This window comes from Scatophagus argus, chromosome 18 (genome assembly GCF_020382885.2).
Source record: "Scatophagus argus isolate fScaArg1 chromosome 18, fScaArg1.pri, whole genome shotgun sequence".
Taxonomy (NCBI): Eukaryota; Metazoa; Chordata; class Actinopteri; family Scatophagidae; genus Scatophagus; species Scatophagus argus.
Genome location: NC_058510.1, coordinates 2,175,867 through 2,192,858, shown reverse-complemented (window position 1 = coordinate 2,192,858; position 16,992 = coordinate 2,175,867). Strand labels below are relative to the sequence as shown.

The 16,992-nt window shown below is 44.5% G+C and overlaps 2 protein-coding genes across 2 annotated transcripts in view; one reads left to right on the top strand and one right to left on the bottom strand.

Moving 5' to 3' along the window:
• The first annotated feature begins 6,323 nt into the window (after positions 1-6,323).
• txndc5 (thioredoxin domain containing 5) lies at positions 6,324-13,966 on the top strand. Its single transcript, XM_046371472.1, has 10 exons — positions 6,324-6,711; positions 7,859-8,011; positions 8,523-8,628; positions 8,729-8,825; positions 9,978-10,093; positions 10,344-10,430; positions 10,698-10,856; positions 11,436-11,518; positions 11,743-11,872; positions 12,428-13,966. The coding sequence occupies exons 1-10, from the start codon at positions 6,527-6,529 to the stop codon at positions 12,548-12,550; spliced, it is 1,239 nt and encodes a 412-aa protein (XP_046227428.1). The 5' UTR covers positions 6,324-6,526; the 3' UTR covers positions 12,551-13,966.
• Positions 13,809-16,992, bottom strand: part of bmp6 (bone morphogenetic protein 6) — a 39,028-nt gene continuing 35,844 nt past the window's right edge. Inside the window, exons 6-7 of the mRNA XM_046371471.1 lie at positions 16,039-16,149; positions 13,809-15,461 (exon numbers count right to left, since the gene is read on the bottom strand). Of these exons, the coding sequence (XP_046227427.1) occupies positions 15,312-15,461; positions 16,039-16,149 (261 nt within the window). The 3' untranslated portion in view covers positions 13,809-15,311. The remainder of the gene's footprint in view (positions 15,462-16,038; positions 16,150-16,992) is intronic.

Here is a 16,992-nt window from a genome sequence, read left to right as displayed (position 1 = left end):
AACATCACAACTTAATTCCCTTTAATGATTATTATTTGGAACATTAAAAATATCAAAACTATAACAAGCTGAGTTAAGGCCCTAAACTGGTAAGTCTCATTCACAAGGTCTATTGCATAACATTTGCACCAATGGTCACAGCAGGATATCCATCCTCCTTTTCCCTCATACTTCATATTTTCTACCTTCTTCTTCTTCTTCTCTCTCTCTCTCTCCACTCTACCTCGACTTCCACACAATCTGGCCAGTAAGTCCTGATGGCTTTACCAGCAGGAAGTGAGGCTTTTACAGTGAAGGCTCTGGACCAGGAAGTGTCTATGAAAGGCAGAGTCCAAGTCGAGGTGGGTCCTGTCACCACCTGTGATGGCTCACCTCAGGCGACAAATTGTACCAACTGTTGCATCTCATAGTCAAAGAACACAGTCAAACGGGTGAATTTCAAGGACTCTGCGTCAAATAGCGCCAAAGGGCTATTTGACGTCCAGGATCCTCAGACATCCTGAAGCTTTTTGAATCCATCCTGATCCATCGATCCATGCTTTGCCTGTCTTGTTGAAAGGTCGTTATCAAACAGTCCTGTCATCATTGCTGCTGTTGTCAGAATTATACCTGGTTCATGTGGCCATTTGTGTTGATTCAGTTTCAAAGGTTATCTCTTGTAGGAACATGTTTTTCCTCAAACAGCAGTGAATATTCAACCTGTTTACAGCTGCTGTGTGGAGTCTCCAGCTGTGGGAAAACAGCAGGACCCTGTGAGTACACGAGCCTTGTGGAAAACGACGGTAATTCCAATACTGCAGATATCTCAGGAGACTTGTCACAGCTTTAGTCATTCGTTTGGATCTCGCTGAGAGCACTGGAACATAAAAACACTTGGGATGCAGCTGGAGTTGTCATAGTCATCCACAACTACCTTAACCATGTCTCATATGCCTCCTCCCTCATTTATCTGATTTCTGTCTTCTTTTTCCACCATTCTCTTTCTCCTTTCACCCCCCTCTCATGATCCCTTGCTTCCTCCCTCCCTCCTTCTTTTAACCACCCAGATGAAAAGACGGGGTTCTTTCCGATTTCCATCCCTTGACGTTTGCTTCTGGAGTCGTTCCAATCATGTGGGAGAGCCCCCTCTGTCTTTTCCCGGCACAGGTGCCTGCTGCAGTGGCTCTAGTAAGCTGTCTGCAAATGACATTGGTTCCCCTCCGTTGGTCACATCCTGTGTCCCGGATATGATACTGCCGTGAGTCTCTGTGTTCCTAATGGAAACGCGCTTTGGGATTGCACAATGAGGAAGACTTTGCTGAAAGCATTTCTACAGAAAGACTGAGTGTCCCAACAAGGTGATTCCCATATGTTTACATGACAGAATTAGATTTGGTCAGAAATAGCCTCTGAAGTATTCCAAACAGTTTTCTTTTGTCAGTGTTAGAAGGAGAGATGGTATCATTTTTAGATGTTGTGAGGATCAAGTTTGAACTATTTAATGAAAATATTTATATTCACTAGTGACAGCACACGATAAGATAAGATAATCTTTATTAATTTCCTAAAAAGGAAATACTTGTAAAGCAAGTATCAAAGCAGGAATGTGACATTTTGGAAAATATGTGAAGAAGTCTGTCACATAACTTCTTGCAGCACCGCAGTGTTTCTGTGTCTGTATGTCTGTTTTTATATAGACTGAACAAACAAGATATGACATGTTAATAATGGGGTTTCGAGGTGTAAAATAGGTGCTGGTAAGTGGATTACTTTTACTTTGGGACAGAGCCAAGCTAGCTGTTTTCCTGGCTGTCTTTATGCTAAGCTAAGCTACACAGCTGCTGGCTGTATATTTAAGCAGCAGATATGAAAGTGGGATCACTCTTCTCAGCTGACTCACGGTCAGAAAAGAAAAGTGAGTAAGTGCATTTCCCAAAATTTAGAACTGCTTTAACAATGTTATTATTAAACATGTGGGGGTTTTTCCAAAAAAAAAAATCATATTGTTTGTTTTAACCAGCAAGTCCAAGAGAGCTTGGATGTTCACAGGAAAAGTATTTTACTGTTTTTCTTCATCATTTACCAGCCTGAAAAACAAGGTATTTTCCTCAGATTGGAGCACTTTTTCATTCAGGAAATACTTGTAGATCACAGAGACACATCATGCAGAAAGTCTTGGCGCCCTGCCCTGAGTTATTGCTCACTTTGTGAATTTAGTGGCCTAGAACAATACCTAACTATAGCATAGACTGTTAAATTCACACACACTCCTCTCCTCTCTGCTATTCACTGTCTTTCACCCGGTTTGCCACCTGCCGACTCTTGCGCTCTTCAGGCAATTAAGAAAATAAACAGAATGTCCTCGGGTCCCCAGGGTCCATTAATCTTTCTTTTTCCTATTACACCATGCTGTAGCTAGCCTGGCAAGGTGCCTGACCGTCAACAATGGGTAACCAATAGACACCCACAACTATGCAGCCTCCTCCACTTCACCAGGCAAAATGTAAAATGTGTCAGCAGCAATTTGGTCATATTTACCACAATTGTATGACATGTTGAGATTAAATAGTGATGTGTAGCTATTGGCTTGCCCTGGTAACAATAGAGCCGCTTTGGGAGAGTCGGGCCTGTGTGTCGAGGTTATTTATAGTGTGCAAAATTCAAGGAAAATAATCTCATATATCATTTTTCACCCCCAATTAACTATAAAGGCATTTTTCACCGAGTGAGCAGCTGCTGGAATGTGAGAGAGTTAGCGAGAGCCGTGGGTCACAAGTGAATGTCAAGGTCATTTTCTGGCATAATAGCTCAAATAAACTTTAGTGGGTGGGAATTCTCGCACAGCCGACACCTTCATGTCAGCACAGTGGACTAAATCAGAGCAGGAATATGATCATAGCAGTCATAACAGCTGAGACAAAAATACCTTTGATGTGAAATGGAAAGTTCAAGCAGCCAACACTTTCTTCAGTGTGTGTTCTTTCACTCAGCGGCACATACACCTGTGGAACTTTTGAGAAATATGCCCATTCACACTAACAGTACACTGAAAATATATCAATCTGTCAGGGTAAAATATGAAACAATATTGTGACATTTTGGGAAATACGCTTATTTGCTCTCTTGCTGAGAGTGAAGAAAAGATTGATAGCTCACCATCATGTCTGTTAAAAATAAGGCTACAGCCAGCAGCCTGTTAGCTTAGCTGTCAAAACAAACATATAACAAAATGTGAATATATATATATATATATATATAGAGAGAGAGAGAGAGAGAGAGCGAGAGAGAGAGAGAGTCTTGACCACCTTCTGACATTTTAACTTTGATTTTCTTGCGAATTGAACAAATAACATAAAACATATTAATTAATGACCTTTAAACCTGCTGGTAGACAGATTTTATACCATTGGACGGGCCAGCTGCTTTCCCCTGTCTCAAGGTTAAGCTAATAACCAATCATTAGCTTGCTTCATATTTAGCATATGGACAATAACACAGGAATATGAAGCTGAAGCCAGCAGCTCTTTAGCTTGACCTAGCTGGGCTCAGTGTAAAGCGTGCAAACAGGGAGGCAGCGTGGCCTAGTGGTTGGAAAAGTGGCTTGTGATCGGAAGGTTGCTGGTTTGATTCCCCCACTGGACGGGCAGGAAATTTTTGAGTTTGGTGGAGTGATAATGTCCCCATCCCCCATTAGCCGGCTGATGTGCCCTTGAGCAAGGCACTTAGCCCCCAATATGCTCCCCAGGTGCTTGATGCAGCCCACTGCTCCTGTGTGTTTCACTGCATGTTGCGTGTTGCATGTATGTGTGTTTCAATCAGTGATGAGTTAAATGCAGAGAAGTAATTTCCCAGTTTGGGATTAATAAAGTAACTTAACTTAAACTAAAAATTTAAAATTAAGTTAAGTCAACCAAGCAGCACCTCTAAACCTAATTACAGTTAAGCTAACTCGCTGCTAGCAGTAGGTTCATTTTTAGCTTGTAGACACGAGAGTGGTATCTTATCGCACTCTCAGCACAAAAGCAAATATTTCACAAAATGTCAAACATTTAATCCTATCAGTGTGTCTTCAGGTCCAGACACAAGGAAACAAACTGCTGTATGTCTTATGGGCATATCTGCAGCCGGGAGGCCAAAAATATTAGTTTCTCTTCCATCACACTATTCAAAAAGCATTCAGGAAATCTGCAAATCCTTTAGATTGTTTTTCTTAGTTCACTCTCTGCAAGTGAGGTCACAGTCAAAGTGTAAGACATTTAAAATTCTTCAAAGAGAAAGTTTCAGTTTTTACATGCAAAGGTCAAAGGTTGCCTCTTATTATCTTTGAGGTCAAGGCAGCATCACTTATCTCTGTGAGGGAGTCTCTTATTGCTTTTATGCTAAGTTTTTATACTCCCTGAGGACATAATATTATGTGTGTGTGTGTGTGTGTGTGTGTGTGTGTGTGTGTGTGTGTGTGTGTCTAACAGGGGGATTTCAATAGTTGTTAATCGAACAGCAAGACAATCTCCTGACACACACGCAAGGCTTCATAAACACCTCAGCCTGTAACACAGGGTATATATCTAACTTCAGACACTGACTGCGCGTGGTAGGATCATTTTCACCCACTTTTATCATATCGACATTCAAGAAGGCCTGGTTCTGTGAGAGAGCTACGACAATCTGGAATAGTGGTATATACAGCACAGTATAGTGCTGCGCTGGGCGCCACCTCTGTCTGTTTCCATGCTGTAACCTCCTTTCCTCTTCCCACTCTTCCTGTTGTCCAGATGAAAGGGAAAAATGGGGGATGATCAGAGACAAATACTGTCGCCGTCTCCACTTGGTTTCATGAAATCACGACTATATTAAAAGTGAAGAGGAGAGGAGGAGGGAGGACTTGCCAAAGAGCTGTCAATCCACAAGGCCAGCAGGTACTTACTTCTCTGGGAACAGACACACGCGCACACACACACACACACACACTCCATCGTGGGAATAGATGCATGATTTATACACTGTCTCCATTACGTGAGGCTACAGCCCCCACAGGAGGACCTATTTATCCAGTGTAATAAATTGGATTAATTATATTTGCCTCAAATGTTCTCACTCTCAAGCATCATTTCCATCACTGAGGGGGCAACTCTGACTCATATCTGACCATCAGTGTAGAAGACCAACATCTGCCATCTGAACCAGTGCTGATGTGACACCTGAGCTGTCGCTGCTGTGTTTTTTACTGTGTGAGCATAACGCCAGCTTTGTGTTCTCTTAATCCTGAGTCCATTTTCATAATATTTCATCTTTTCTTGTATGTCTTAATAGATTTCAACCATTAGGCATTCTAAGAGTGCTCACTTTGTTCTAGGAAGACGGCCTCAGGTGTGAAGGAAACTGAGACAACTTGCCAAAGCAGTGCCAGTCAACCAGAACTTACTGGACCATTTATATTCGACCAAAGTGGCTTTTCCTTACTCCACCAGAGGTGAACAAACAAATGTCACTGAGGTTCCTGGTATGACTTCATTGGGTTTCCTTTAACACTGGAAGTTACATTTCACTTTTGAATTTGTGTTAACCGCATATTCATCATCTTAAACATGGTGCTAAACTGTTGACCTTGTGTAAGTCTGCTTGTCTATAATGTAAATGGGATGTGGTACAGCTATGACACAAAATTTTAAAATGTTATGATGATTCACTTTAAAACAGTCGTCGACGCCTTTTTTAGAATAAACTACAGACTTTTACTTTTTCTTAACTTCCAAAGAATGTATCCACTCAGAACGTTTTAAAGTTTTATGTATGTAGCACAAAACTCTGAATCACCAATTACAAAAAGGTAAGTATATGCACTGTTTTTGGATGTTGGTCCAATCTTTGATACTGTATCCTCAGACAACCACCGTCTAACTGAATGTCTGCTGTAAAACAGCTTAGATTTAGCTGACACGTTCACATCATTGACATGGCTCCATCATATTCATAATGGGCTCCAACATGCAGCAGCAAGGATGCTGACATACTGATGATTTTGATGATCAGCATCAGTTAAACACGTATTGGTATATTTTGTGCTGTGAAAGCTTTGACCTCTTGACCCTGACCCTCTCTGGATACACTCCCAGAGGGGCGACTGACAATGGGCTGCACATAACCATATGCTGTCAATGGAGACCACTGAATAAATACATTATGATGACTATTTGAGACAGTCATGCAGGAATAAAAACCAGGGGATCATCAGTGTAATCCTTCTTAGAGTCAGACATTTATTCATGCATTGCCTAACTTCCAGTACAGTCACTTTTACCCAACAGGCACCACACTGCCTGGGCCTGTTGGGTAAGGCTAGAGCTGCAAAGCGCTTGAGGGCTACCGCAGATCTGCACAACATCTCCGTTGGCCTGCTCGGCTGCATTAACAACAATCCCCATTTGCATGCGTCCCATCCACAGTCCACATTCCTTTAAACCGTGTGTGCCGGAGGGGCGTACACGTTCAGAGTCGGTCTTTTTCCACACCAGCAGGGACGGTGTTCACCCACCGAGAGACATTCACCATGGCCTCAGCACTGAACTGCACAACGATTGTGTTGTGTTTTATTTATTTTTCGTTACTGTTTGCAAGTGTGTTTTGCGACGCTGAAACAGAAGAAGATGAGCATGCCAAGCACACGTACACGGTGGAGATGTTCGACGAGGCGGTGCCCACTGCACCCCACTTTGTCATGTTTTACGCTCCCTGGTAAGTGGACAGTTAGATGCCAAGTTTTACTCCTGGCCGTGTTGGATTAAATGAACGGAGAGCGGCACTTGTCTGTCTCTAACATCCCCCCATATACACCGAAACAGTGGGATCAGAGGCAGCCGGCAATTTAGCAAACAAGCTAGTTAGCTGGCAAGCTAGTTAGCCACCTAGCACCTTCCATTTGAACAACCGATGAGGCTAGCTTAGCGGCTAACTAGCATAGCCAAACAGTTAGCTCACCGTAGTTTAGCCGACTGGAAGACACTGAACACTTTTTATCTCGGTGCAGACAACGCGAGTACTTCGTTTGCCTTTTGGAATTTGGGCAAAAGTGTTCTTGCGGACGTTTAACGGTGAACTTAAAACAGTTTACGTCCGTGCTTATTCACGGTTAGTGCAGCTGTATGTGAATTAGAGTTTAAAGTTGTAGTTTCGGGAGCTGTGCTTACGTGGCACGCACTGATTGACTGATGTTACGTCATCCGGCCAAAAATGGGGTTCACGGACCCCTCGGAGGTCCTCGCCGAGGTCTCAGTGATTCTCAGTGAGTTTCAGGTCCATCGGTTTATAGATCAGTTTATAGATGAGGATGAGGAGGCAGCCCGTGGAGCTAAGATCAGAGGTTCAGCTCTTTCTTTCCTACCACTAAGCTGTCACTTATCTCCTCTTGGTGTCTCCATCCAGCCCGTCTAATGCCCAGAGTGCTGTGTTTCACATGGTTTGACCCGAATGTCCCATTACTGCAGCAGAGCAGTATCACTGACAGGTTTCAGCTCAAGTTTCTCACTGTTCTTTGCTTTTTATGGGATGATGTGCACAATAGTAAGATCCACATTTATTTATTTTTTAATCAAGTGATTGTATTACTGTAAAGCCCCATGCGGTTGTCACTTCTGTAAATAACCACCGGCCTTTTTGTTTCTATTTTTGTTGATCGTTCAGAGGAGAGTCGAGAAGTCAGATGCTTCAGTAGGCCCTAATCTGCGTCGTGATGTTTCCAAGAATACTCTGATATGCTGCTTTAAACCTTCGTGTCATCTTTGTCACGTGGGCCGTAATGCATGCAGTTCCACATTTCCTTTTGAAAGTGATAAAGGCTTTGAGAATACCTTACGTTGCACTCTGATGGTATTTACGTGTCCAGGTGCGGCCACTGCAAGAGGTTACAGCCGACGTGGAACGAACTGGCAGACAAATACAACAGCATGGACAAGCCCCCAGTATATGTGGTAAAAGTGGACTGCGTCAAGGACACCAAGTTCTGCTCCAACGTCCACGGGGTCAGGGGCTACCCCACGTGAGTACTCATCACACCCGTCCTTGAATGCGTCACATCGATTCACTGGCACGCATTCAGTCAGCTGAGATGTTTTGCACCATTTTAGATGAACGACTGAAAAAATGAATGAATGAATGAAAAAAAGATGCACTGGCTGTAAAATGTCAGATTAAAACAGCTCATATGACATAGAAGTCCTTTTCATTACAGATTGACAGAGAAGTGACACATTGGCCTGCGTTTAGTTAAATATTCTGCCATTATCTTCATGACATCCTCTTAAATCTCGGACGTTGCTGACTGAATGCTGGGCCTGCAGTCACGGGTTAATGTTTCACAGAACTTTTCAAACAGTAATATAATAAATTCCAGGCTGCTGGATCTTGTAATGATGATTAAATAGACTAGTTAGGAAATTATGTGTGAATGCATGGGCCAGGTATTCCTTTATGTACTTTTCTTGTGTAAGTCTTAGACTTGAATCATCACGTTGCCATTTTCATTCCCTCATAAAAACTGTTATGTCTAGGCTGAAGTTGTTTAAGCCAGAGCAGGAGGCAGTTAAGTACCAGGGGCCCAGAGATCTGCAGTCCCTGGAGACCTGGATGCTGAAGACACTCCAGGAGGAGCCGTCTGTGAGTCCTGATCACTCAGTTAACACCTCGAGTCTGGAAACCAGTGACAGTGCATGAATGTTGACGTTCATCACTGGTTGTTCTTGTGTCTGATCTTCAGGAACCAGAATCTGAACTGGAGCCTCCGAAGGCCCCGGAGCCCAAACAGGGCATGTATGAGCTCACTGCTCTCAACTTTAAGACCCACATAGCCAAAGGTAAAGACTGACAAGAACCTTCAAAGTGTTTCAGGAAAGTAATATCCTGTGTTTACATATTTTTTGTGTCTAAATGATTCATACTCGGCAGATGTTTTGGAATCGGTCCAGTCGATCTCCTCAGCTGCTGCAGTGGCTGCAAGGTGATCCTCCGAGGCAACGGCCGTCAAAGTTACATCCACTGAAGTGCTTCTTTAGCCGCCCACAGGCTGAGATTGTTACTGTGAGTGTCTGACAACATTACAGACCCCCACACAGATTTTTAGCTGATGTCGACAAGCCAGATGAGGCGACGACTGCAACAACTCAACCTCCAACCAGATTTCACAGTGAAAAGCACTTTGAGTGGATGTAACTGTGGCGGTCAGAGTTGCCCCAGAGGGTGGTGTTGATCTACTGGGTCGATTCCAAAGCTTTTGCTAAGTGTGAATCATTTACACACAAATGGTGTAAGCACAGCGCTCAGGTTTTGCAAATACCGGAATTCCCCTTTAACTTAAGCAAATGAATGGTTTATTTCATCTTGAGTATTTGTGCAGCTGCATCCCATCTGAAACAGATAAACTGTTTCTGTCACTTTCAGTTGTACTTTCAGTTTTCAGCCACACTCAGTCGTGTTTCTAGACCTCTCGTTGGAGGATGGAAACGGCTCGCTGCCTTGATGAACATAACCGAGTGCCCGTCAGTCACTGCGCAGCTCTTGTCTGCTGTCACCTCACGTTTCTGGATTTTCGTCTGCAAAAATAAACAGCGCTTACGATAATTGTCTCGTTGAAGTCGGGGCTCTTAACGCCGCGCTGAAGTTGAAGTGTTTTGGTTTTGAAGAAAAATAAATGATTTCTTGTTTGCAGACGAAAAAGGCAGGATATGACGTAGGCATTTCTGAAACGGTGTTTATAGATCCCACCTTCACATCTTGGCAACCGAGCTGCAATAAACGTTGTGTAATTGGCTGCGTGTAACCTCTGTGTGAGAGGTGTGTGCGTTCTCATTTACTGCAGGCTGTGCTGAGCTTTTACTCGGCTCCATCAAAAATCTGAACACATAAACTTGCTCTTGTCTTATTTTATGTTCTTTTTCATTTGTCTTTGATTGTCTTGTTAATTATCAGCAGCTTCTTGGTCTGATCTGGCCTTTCTGCTGTTCCTTCAGGCGCCCATTTTGTGAAGTTCTTTGCTCCGTGGTGCGGTCACTGCAAAGCCATGGCCCCCACCTGGGAGCAGCTGGCCTCCACCTTTGAGCACTCTGATGACGTCAAGATAGGAAAGGTGGGCCCCTCAACAACTGCACATAAATCACTAATTGGATATTAAAACAGTAAAACAGGGCAGCCACAAAGGTGCACTTCTGTGATGGCATGCGGCGTCACAGCCGCTTCGCCGCTCCACCATCGTGGTCGTCCCGTCACCTGTTTGACGGAGCGAGATGCTGCTCCTATGAGAAGCTTACTGTGTGAACGCCTGCAGCGTCAGTGTTTGCATTCCTGTTTCACTCACATGCTCACATGTTTACGTACAGGTGGACTGTACGCAGCACTACGAGGTGTGCTCTGAAAACGGCGTGCGGGGATATCCCACGCTGCTCTTCTTCTACAACGGACAGAAGGTATGGAAGAAGTTTTGGACTTGGCTGCCACTGTGCTGTGATTTGATGCTTATGCTCATTTCCCTGAAGATTTCACTTAAAAGAAAAGATTGTTTCTCAGCTTAAAGTGCTTTTGTTGGATTTGGTTTTGATATGTGGTGAAATCGTAGTGTGGCCCCGGTCATGTTGTGGCCCTAAAGGGGGTCCATGTTAGTTCCAGAAGTCCAAAGAAAAAAAAATCACTCATACTCATTGATGGCAGCAGCATATTATTGTGTCTTTTTCTAGACAGACCAGTTCAAAGGAAAAAGAGACCTGGACTCTTTCAAAGACTTTGTGGACAACCAGCTGAAGGCTGCCATCACAGAGGAGCAGGAGCAGGAACCGAGTGAGGAAGAAAAAGCCAACGAGATCCCCACCGATGAGCCGGCCGAAGAGGAGGTGAAGGTGGGAGTGAACAACAACAACAAAACGTGTGAAAAACAGTTCTACAGTTCCTCTAGTTGAAATGATTCTGCCAGACTCTTGAAAGATTTTATGCTACAGTAAAACCACTGATGTTTCATTATGGTGGGCCAACATATGGCTGCAATCTTTACCTGCATATAAGTAAAGATCTCTGAGCTTAGCACCCACTCAACTGTGCGCCTCTCAGCTAGCAATTATGGTTAGGCTGCCTATTTCCTGCACATCCATGTTGCATTTTTGTGTGACGTGCGAATGTCTTTGAACAAGATGATGTGGGCATGAAGAGGAATGGGAGAAATTCCAGGCAAATGTTATCTGTGTTTTAAAAAGCAGCAGCTCCGTCCCTTCACTCTGATTGGTCGACCTCACAAACACGCAACATGTGTGACGCTCAGGCTGAAACTTTGCTAAAAAAGGGAATTCATTTCTCTGCAGAGATTTGAATGAGTTGGACGTGAACAGATTTTTCTGGTTAAGAAAAGAAACAGTAAATATCAGCTAGCAGAAACTCTGATGTTCAGCGCAGTCGGATTTCAGGAGTCTTTTCCCTCTCTGCAGTCCAGTGTGTTGACCCTGACGGAGAACAACTTTGACGTGACGGTGGCCAAGGGCTTGACCTTCATCAAATTCTACGCTCCATGGTGAGATCAGCACTTTGGAAAAGAATCTCCATAGCTGTTAGATGTTATTCACATCTTTCCCAGTTAGCTTATCCTCCTTAGCTTTACGTACACAAATTTACTCTCATTAGTTTTGTACAGTTCTTGAGATGCCCACAAATGAGACTCAACCTTGCTTTTGTAAACGGCTTAAGTCAGACATTGCAGCCAGCCGCTGTAGGTGATGTGACTGCTGTCTCCTGTAGGTGTGGCCACTGTAAGAACCTCGCTCCAACATGGGAGGATCTCTCCAAGAAGGAGTTTCCCGGCCTCACCGACGTCAAGATAGCCAAAGTGGACTGCACTGTTGAGCGGACGCTCTGCAACAAGTACTCTGTGAGTGTCCGCCGTGTCGCGCTCTGCGCCTCGTCGCCTCACTTTCAGCTTCTTCATTTCTTCATGGTTAAGTGTGTGTGGTACAGGATGTAGTAAAACAAAGATGGCGGATTTTATCACAGAGCCATAAAACGATACGACTGCCTCACACTTTAGTTACAGACTGTAGTCCTGAGGCAGATTTTCTACAACCGGTCCGGCTTTTGACCGGAGTCTGAAAGGGGATCATGTTGATAAGGTTTTAGAATGAAATGGTGTGAAGATTAAACACGCTGACCTCTTGATTCAAACTAGTGTACAGCTCATCTGCAATGAAGTGATTAAAAAGCTCAGTCACATCAGTTATCTTCTTAAAAATGGATAATCGGTGTGTCCTTTGGACACTGTATACAATGTGTTGTGCGTGTTGTGCTGCTTGCAGAGTTCAAGATCCGCAGTTCAGTTATCTTCTGAAGTGATGATTCACTGATAAAAGATGTGCTGTGGCCACTGATCTGAAGTGATCAGACCATGACACAGCACATGGGCTAAACCCCTGTTGTTCTCCCCCTTCAGGTGCGAGGTTACCCCACCCTGATCATCTTCAGGGCGGGCGTGCAGGGTGACGAGCACCACGGCGGGCGGGACCTGGAGAGCCTGCACGGCTTCGTGATGAGGCAGGCGAGAGACGAGCTGTAGAGTCAGAGCTCGACCGGTCGCCCACATCGCACAGCTGGCCAGTAGGACACCACTCACCCTCTCGCTCTCTCTCACCCTCTCCCCCTCAGTAGCCATACCTCTCTCTCTCTCTCTGTCTCTGTCTGTCCCCACTCGGGTTCTCTTCAGGAAGACGTCGACCAGCCACAGACTGGCGCACTCTGTTCTCTCTCTGGTGTGCAAGGACAGAATGATTCAGTCGAGTGTTTTTTGGATGTGAATGTATTTCGCGTTGCTGTTGCCTAACCTTAAATCTCCTCATCTGGAGACGACCATCATTGTGGTGAAGTGATGCGTCTGACGACCACTTTGAAAGCACTGCTCAATCAATCAGAAATCCTCTCACGAAGAAAAGGGCAGCAGCTCGAGTTTCTGCCCGTTTGAAATTGTCTCTGATGAACTTCTGTAGCCATTTGACTTCTTTTTTTTTTAGTTTTATACACAGGATCTTTTTTGATTGATGATAAGCCCTTGAAATTGTGGCACCATAATTCACAGGTTTGTAAAGGTTGTGTTGCCCAAATGTGAATTTGAGTGTTAAGTTGAAGGTACTTTGTGTCCGTGCCAGCGATGGCCTGTCTGACTTAACTCTCAGGGAAACGCCCACACGGACTAGAAGGAGTTGTGGTGGAGGTTTGTGGTCTTCACAGGAGTCCAACAGTGAGGATCTTTATCAACCAGAATAACAACCAGATGAGTCAGGTGTGCTTTGGAAACTACTCTTAGCCACTTTCTGACTCCTGTGCTTTCCATCAGCCATCGCTCTCTGCTCCTTCTAGTCTTCAGGGTCTCAGGCCTGGACCACATTGCCCCATATCTCCAATCAATCAAGGTATTTGAACTTTTATTGGCAAAACTGCAAATGCAAAGTCTCACAAACCAGAAAAATGATTTGGAAAAATCTGCACAATTGACCATAAACTAAACCATAATTTGGCTGGTTTTGATTGACCACTCTGACTATAGTCAAACCTTCTTTAGTCTGCTGTACTGTAACCATCAACCCAATCAAAATCTGACAGTCAAAGGCTAAGAAAATCAGCTGACTCTAATAGCATTTGCAGTTGTTGGCCACTAAAAGTTTTAAAAACCTTCCTGTGACTTCACCCACCTGTTAGGTCACGTCCATTACGCTGCGAATGCTCTCTGACCTCAGGTTATGTGAAAGGTATGTGCTGCGTGATTCAGGGCGCCGTTTATTATCCAACCCAGGTCCACAAACGGAGACGCAGCAGCTTTCTTTGTCAGTAAAACTTTTTATGGATAGCACATGGTCTAAGGAACTCCAGTGACAGAAGTACTTTTTTTTTTCCTTGCGAGTCGCAGATTTTGTACAAAAAAAGAGTGAATAATGGCAAGTTGTAACATGAGATTTCATAATAAAATCTTCAAAAATAAGTTTGTATTTTGTTCTTGCATCTGTCTTAGTTAATAAGGTATGTGATTTTTAATAAAAGGTGCAATAAATAAGCTGAGAATGTACAAGTATTTACAAAAAAAAACAGTCTAAACATAATCACAAATGTAAACAGCAGCTTACCAGAGGTATATTTTGTAATTTATGATTGGTTAGGCACATAAGGTATTTTGATTCTTGTTGGTATTAGTTTTTCATTAAAATACGCTCAAAATATGTCCTTGAAAGCTCACAGTAAAGAAACTGGACACAAATCTCAACGTGAATTTGACCCTCGGTGTTGAAAAAGCAAAGGGCTAATTTCAGAAAGCTGGCACAGCGGCCGCCGCGCCGGCTGTTTGCGACTCGCTAAATGTTTTTCCACAGTCTCTTGATGGGCTGTCGGGTGGAAGCGCTTGTTAACTTTGCGAGTGCAGCGACATGGAAATGGCCGTTTGCGGCATGTCGGAGGGATAAGGCCGTATTCTTCGGTTCTTTGGAGAAAAACATCAGCTTAGCCGCAACATGCATCATCTGTTGAGCCAGCCTGGTGAATCGCAGCTCAGCGTGAGCCTGGCAAATATTGACACGGAGGGGATATTTGGAGCAGCGCACTGCTAAAATAGCCTGCGGTCACTTTGGTTCAGTGCGGATTATATTTTAGGAGGGCAAATATGGCTTGAGAAGAAAATACATCAGGAGAGAGGAAGGGAAACATGAATCTACTGACTCACTTAAGTGCAGATTCAGTTAAAATTTGCACTGAAAAGGAAACTAAGTTTTTCCATTTTCCCAACTCACTCAACCCATTGGTCCACATTTTCTGTCGTTTGACCAGGTGCTGTCACGGACTGCTGTTTGAGCCGACTCGCCTTCTTGTGTTTTAGTCGGACAGGAGAAGGGAGGGAAAGCGGCGCTCGGACTGGTCCCGCAACAGTTCAGTTTAGCCCTCGTCCTCTCTACCAGGGACAGCTTGCAGTAGCCTCCTCGGCATTCATACGCACACACATAATATACAAACTTACACACACCTTCCTCCCCACACACACGCGGTCGTTCAGTCAGCTGCAGATCCACGACGGCCACAGCTGACAGCTTGGTGGCTCAACACGGGGGCAGGCTGAAGTTGCCTGTAGACGACAGCCATGTTGGCGTCTTAGTTTGAAGCAGGCGAATGTTCACGTCATTGGATGGATGTTTTGGTAATAGTCTTTCAGAGTGGACATTCCTTGCAGGCTGAAGACTTGGGCAGGAAGTCTGGTGTCTAGTTGAGGTCAACATCACCCGGAAGTCTCTGTTGCAGCAGCCCAACTTTTAATCGGGCATCATCAGCCCTCTGAGCGGGTGTCAGTGGCAGCCGCAGGCCCGGACCACCATGTTCTTGTATTTCTTCAGTATGACGTTGGAGTTGTCGTCGAAGTAGAGCACTGAGATGGCGTGGAGCTTGGTGGGGGCGCAACACGGCTTCGGGACGTTCTCGGGGTTCATCAGGTGCACCTGAAAATCAACGGAAGAGCGAATGGCATACATCCCATCAAACCACACAGTCTGTTAAAACCATACTGTTTATGGGCTGGGCGGTAACACTGGAACACTTCACCAGATTAAAATATAAAGATTTTCTTAGAGGGGTCCTCAGCATAATATTCGCTTTCAGCTGACCAGCTCAGACAGATTTGAAATCATTATGATCAACAGCAGACAAAATATCCCGACGTTTAATTCCTGGCACAGATCAGACACAAAACACTACACTTCCCATGATCCTCCAAGTGTTTGACAACATTACGGAAAGGATCCCTACAGATATGCAACTTTCAGTTAAAGACTAAACTGTTTTTGTTTAACCAGAAACAGCTGTTACTGTGCTCTCGTCAAAGCCACCAGACTGCATCGAGAAAAACAGTAATTTTGCCAAGCGATAAAGTCTTGTTTCACCAGTGCTGCAGTGTTCCTAAATCCCTGAGATGACCTGAATGAGCACTATCACAGAAACCTGGCAGGGAGGAGTGAATCCTCCTACACTGTGTCAGGAATACACCGAGCTTGGTAAACCTCTGTGGCTTGGTCTTACCAGTGTCTGTACAATGGCGTGGTTGGTGGCGTTCATGTGGGCGTTGAGGGGGAAGGAGCACTCTCCGTCACAGTAGTTGGCTGCGTAGCCTTCAGGAGCGATGATCCAGTCCTGAGAGAAACACAGGCCAGTTAAAAGGTTTGTCTTCCAGCACACTCCAACCAACTTTGTGGCAACAGTTTGTTGAAGGCCCTTTTCTATTCCAGCATGACTGTGCCCCAGTGCACAAAGCAAAGCTCCATAAAGACATGGTTGGATGAGTTTGGTGTGGAAGAACTTGACTGGCCCACACAGAGCCCTGACCTCAACCCCATCCAACACCTTTGGGATGAACTGGAACGGAGATTGTGAGCCAGGCCTTTTGGTCCAACATCAGTGTCTGACCTCACAAATGCTCTACTGCATGAATGGGCACAAATTCCCACAGAAACACTCCAACATGTTGTGGAAAGCCTTCACAGAAGAGTGGAAGCTGTTAGAGCTGCAAAGCTGTCTGTGTGATTACAATGAGACGTCATTAAAGTCCCTGTTGGTCAGGTGACCCAATACTTTTGTCTACATAGTGTAGCTCATGTGCCTTCTGGTCTGTGTCCATAATCTCTCTGTCTTATTCCTCTACCTTCTCTCTCTGTGTGTGTGTGTGTGTGTGAGTGTGTGACAGAGTGTGTTTGCAGTCTCCCTGTAGATGTCAGCGCCGTGTGAACAGCTCACAGCTTGTTTGGAAGGATGTACGTAACTTTCAATGTGTTTCCCAGTCTGTCTCCTTGTAAACACACACACACACACACACACACACACACACACAGCAACTTAACTACTTTAACTGACTTTCTGTGAGCTCTCTTGTATGGCAGTACAGGTTTCAGCCTGACACTCGGGGTTGTTTGTAATGGGATGGGACAATCAATTTTATAGTTTTTCACCACTGGGCAGTAAACTGCACAGATGTTTCAG

What these genes read in the sequence shown, in the direction of transcription:
- txndc5 (XM_046371472.1), top strand. Translation starts at nt 6,527, where the DNA reads ATGGCCTCAGCACTGAACTGCACAACGATTGTGTTGTGTTTTATTTAT. An exon ending in GTCATGTTTTACGCTCCCTG is followed by an intron (nt 6,712 to 7,858) that starts GTAAGTGGACAG and finishes TTACGTGTCCAG; the next exon opens with GTGCGGCCACTGCAAGAGGT. An exon ending in TCTTCTACAACGGACAGAAG is followed by an intron (nt 10,431 to 10,697) that starts GTATGGAAGAAG and finishes GTCTTTTTCTAG; the next exon opens with ACAGACCAGTTCAAAGGAAA.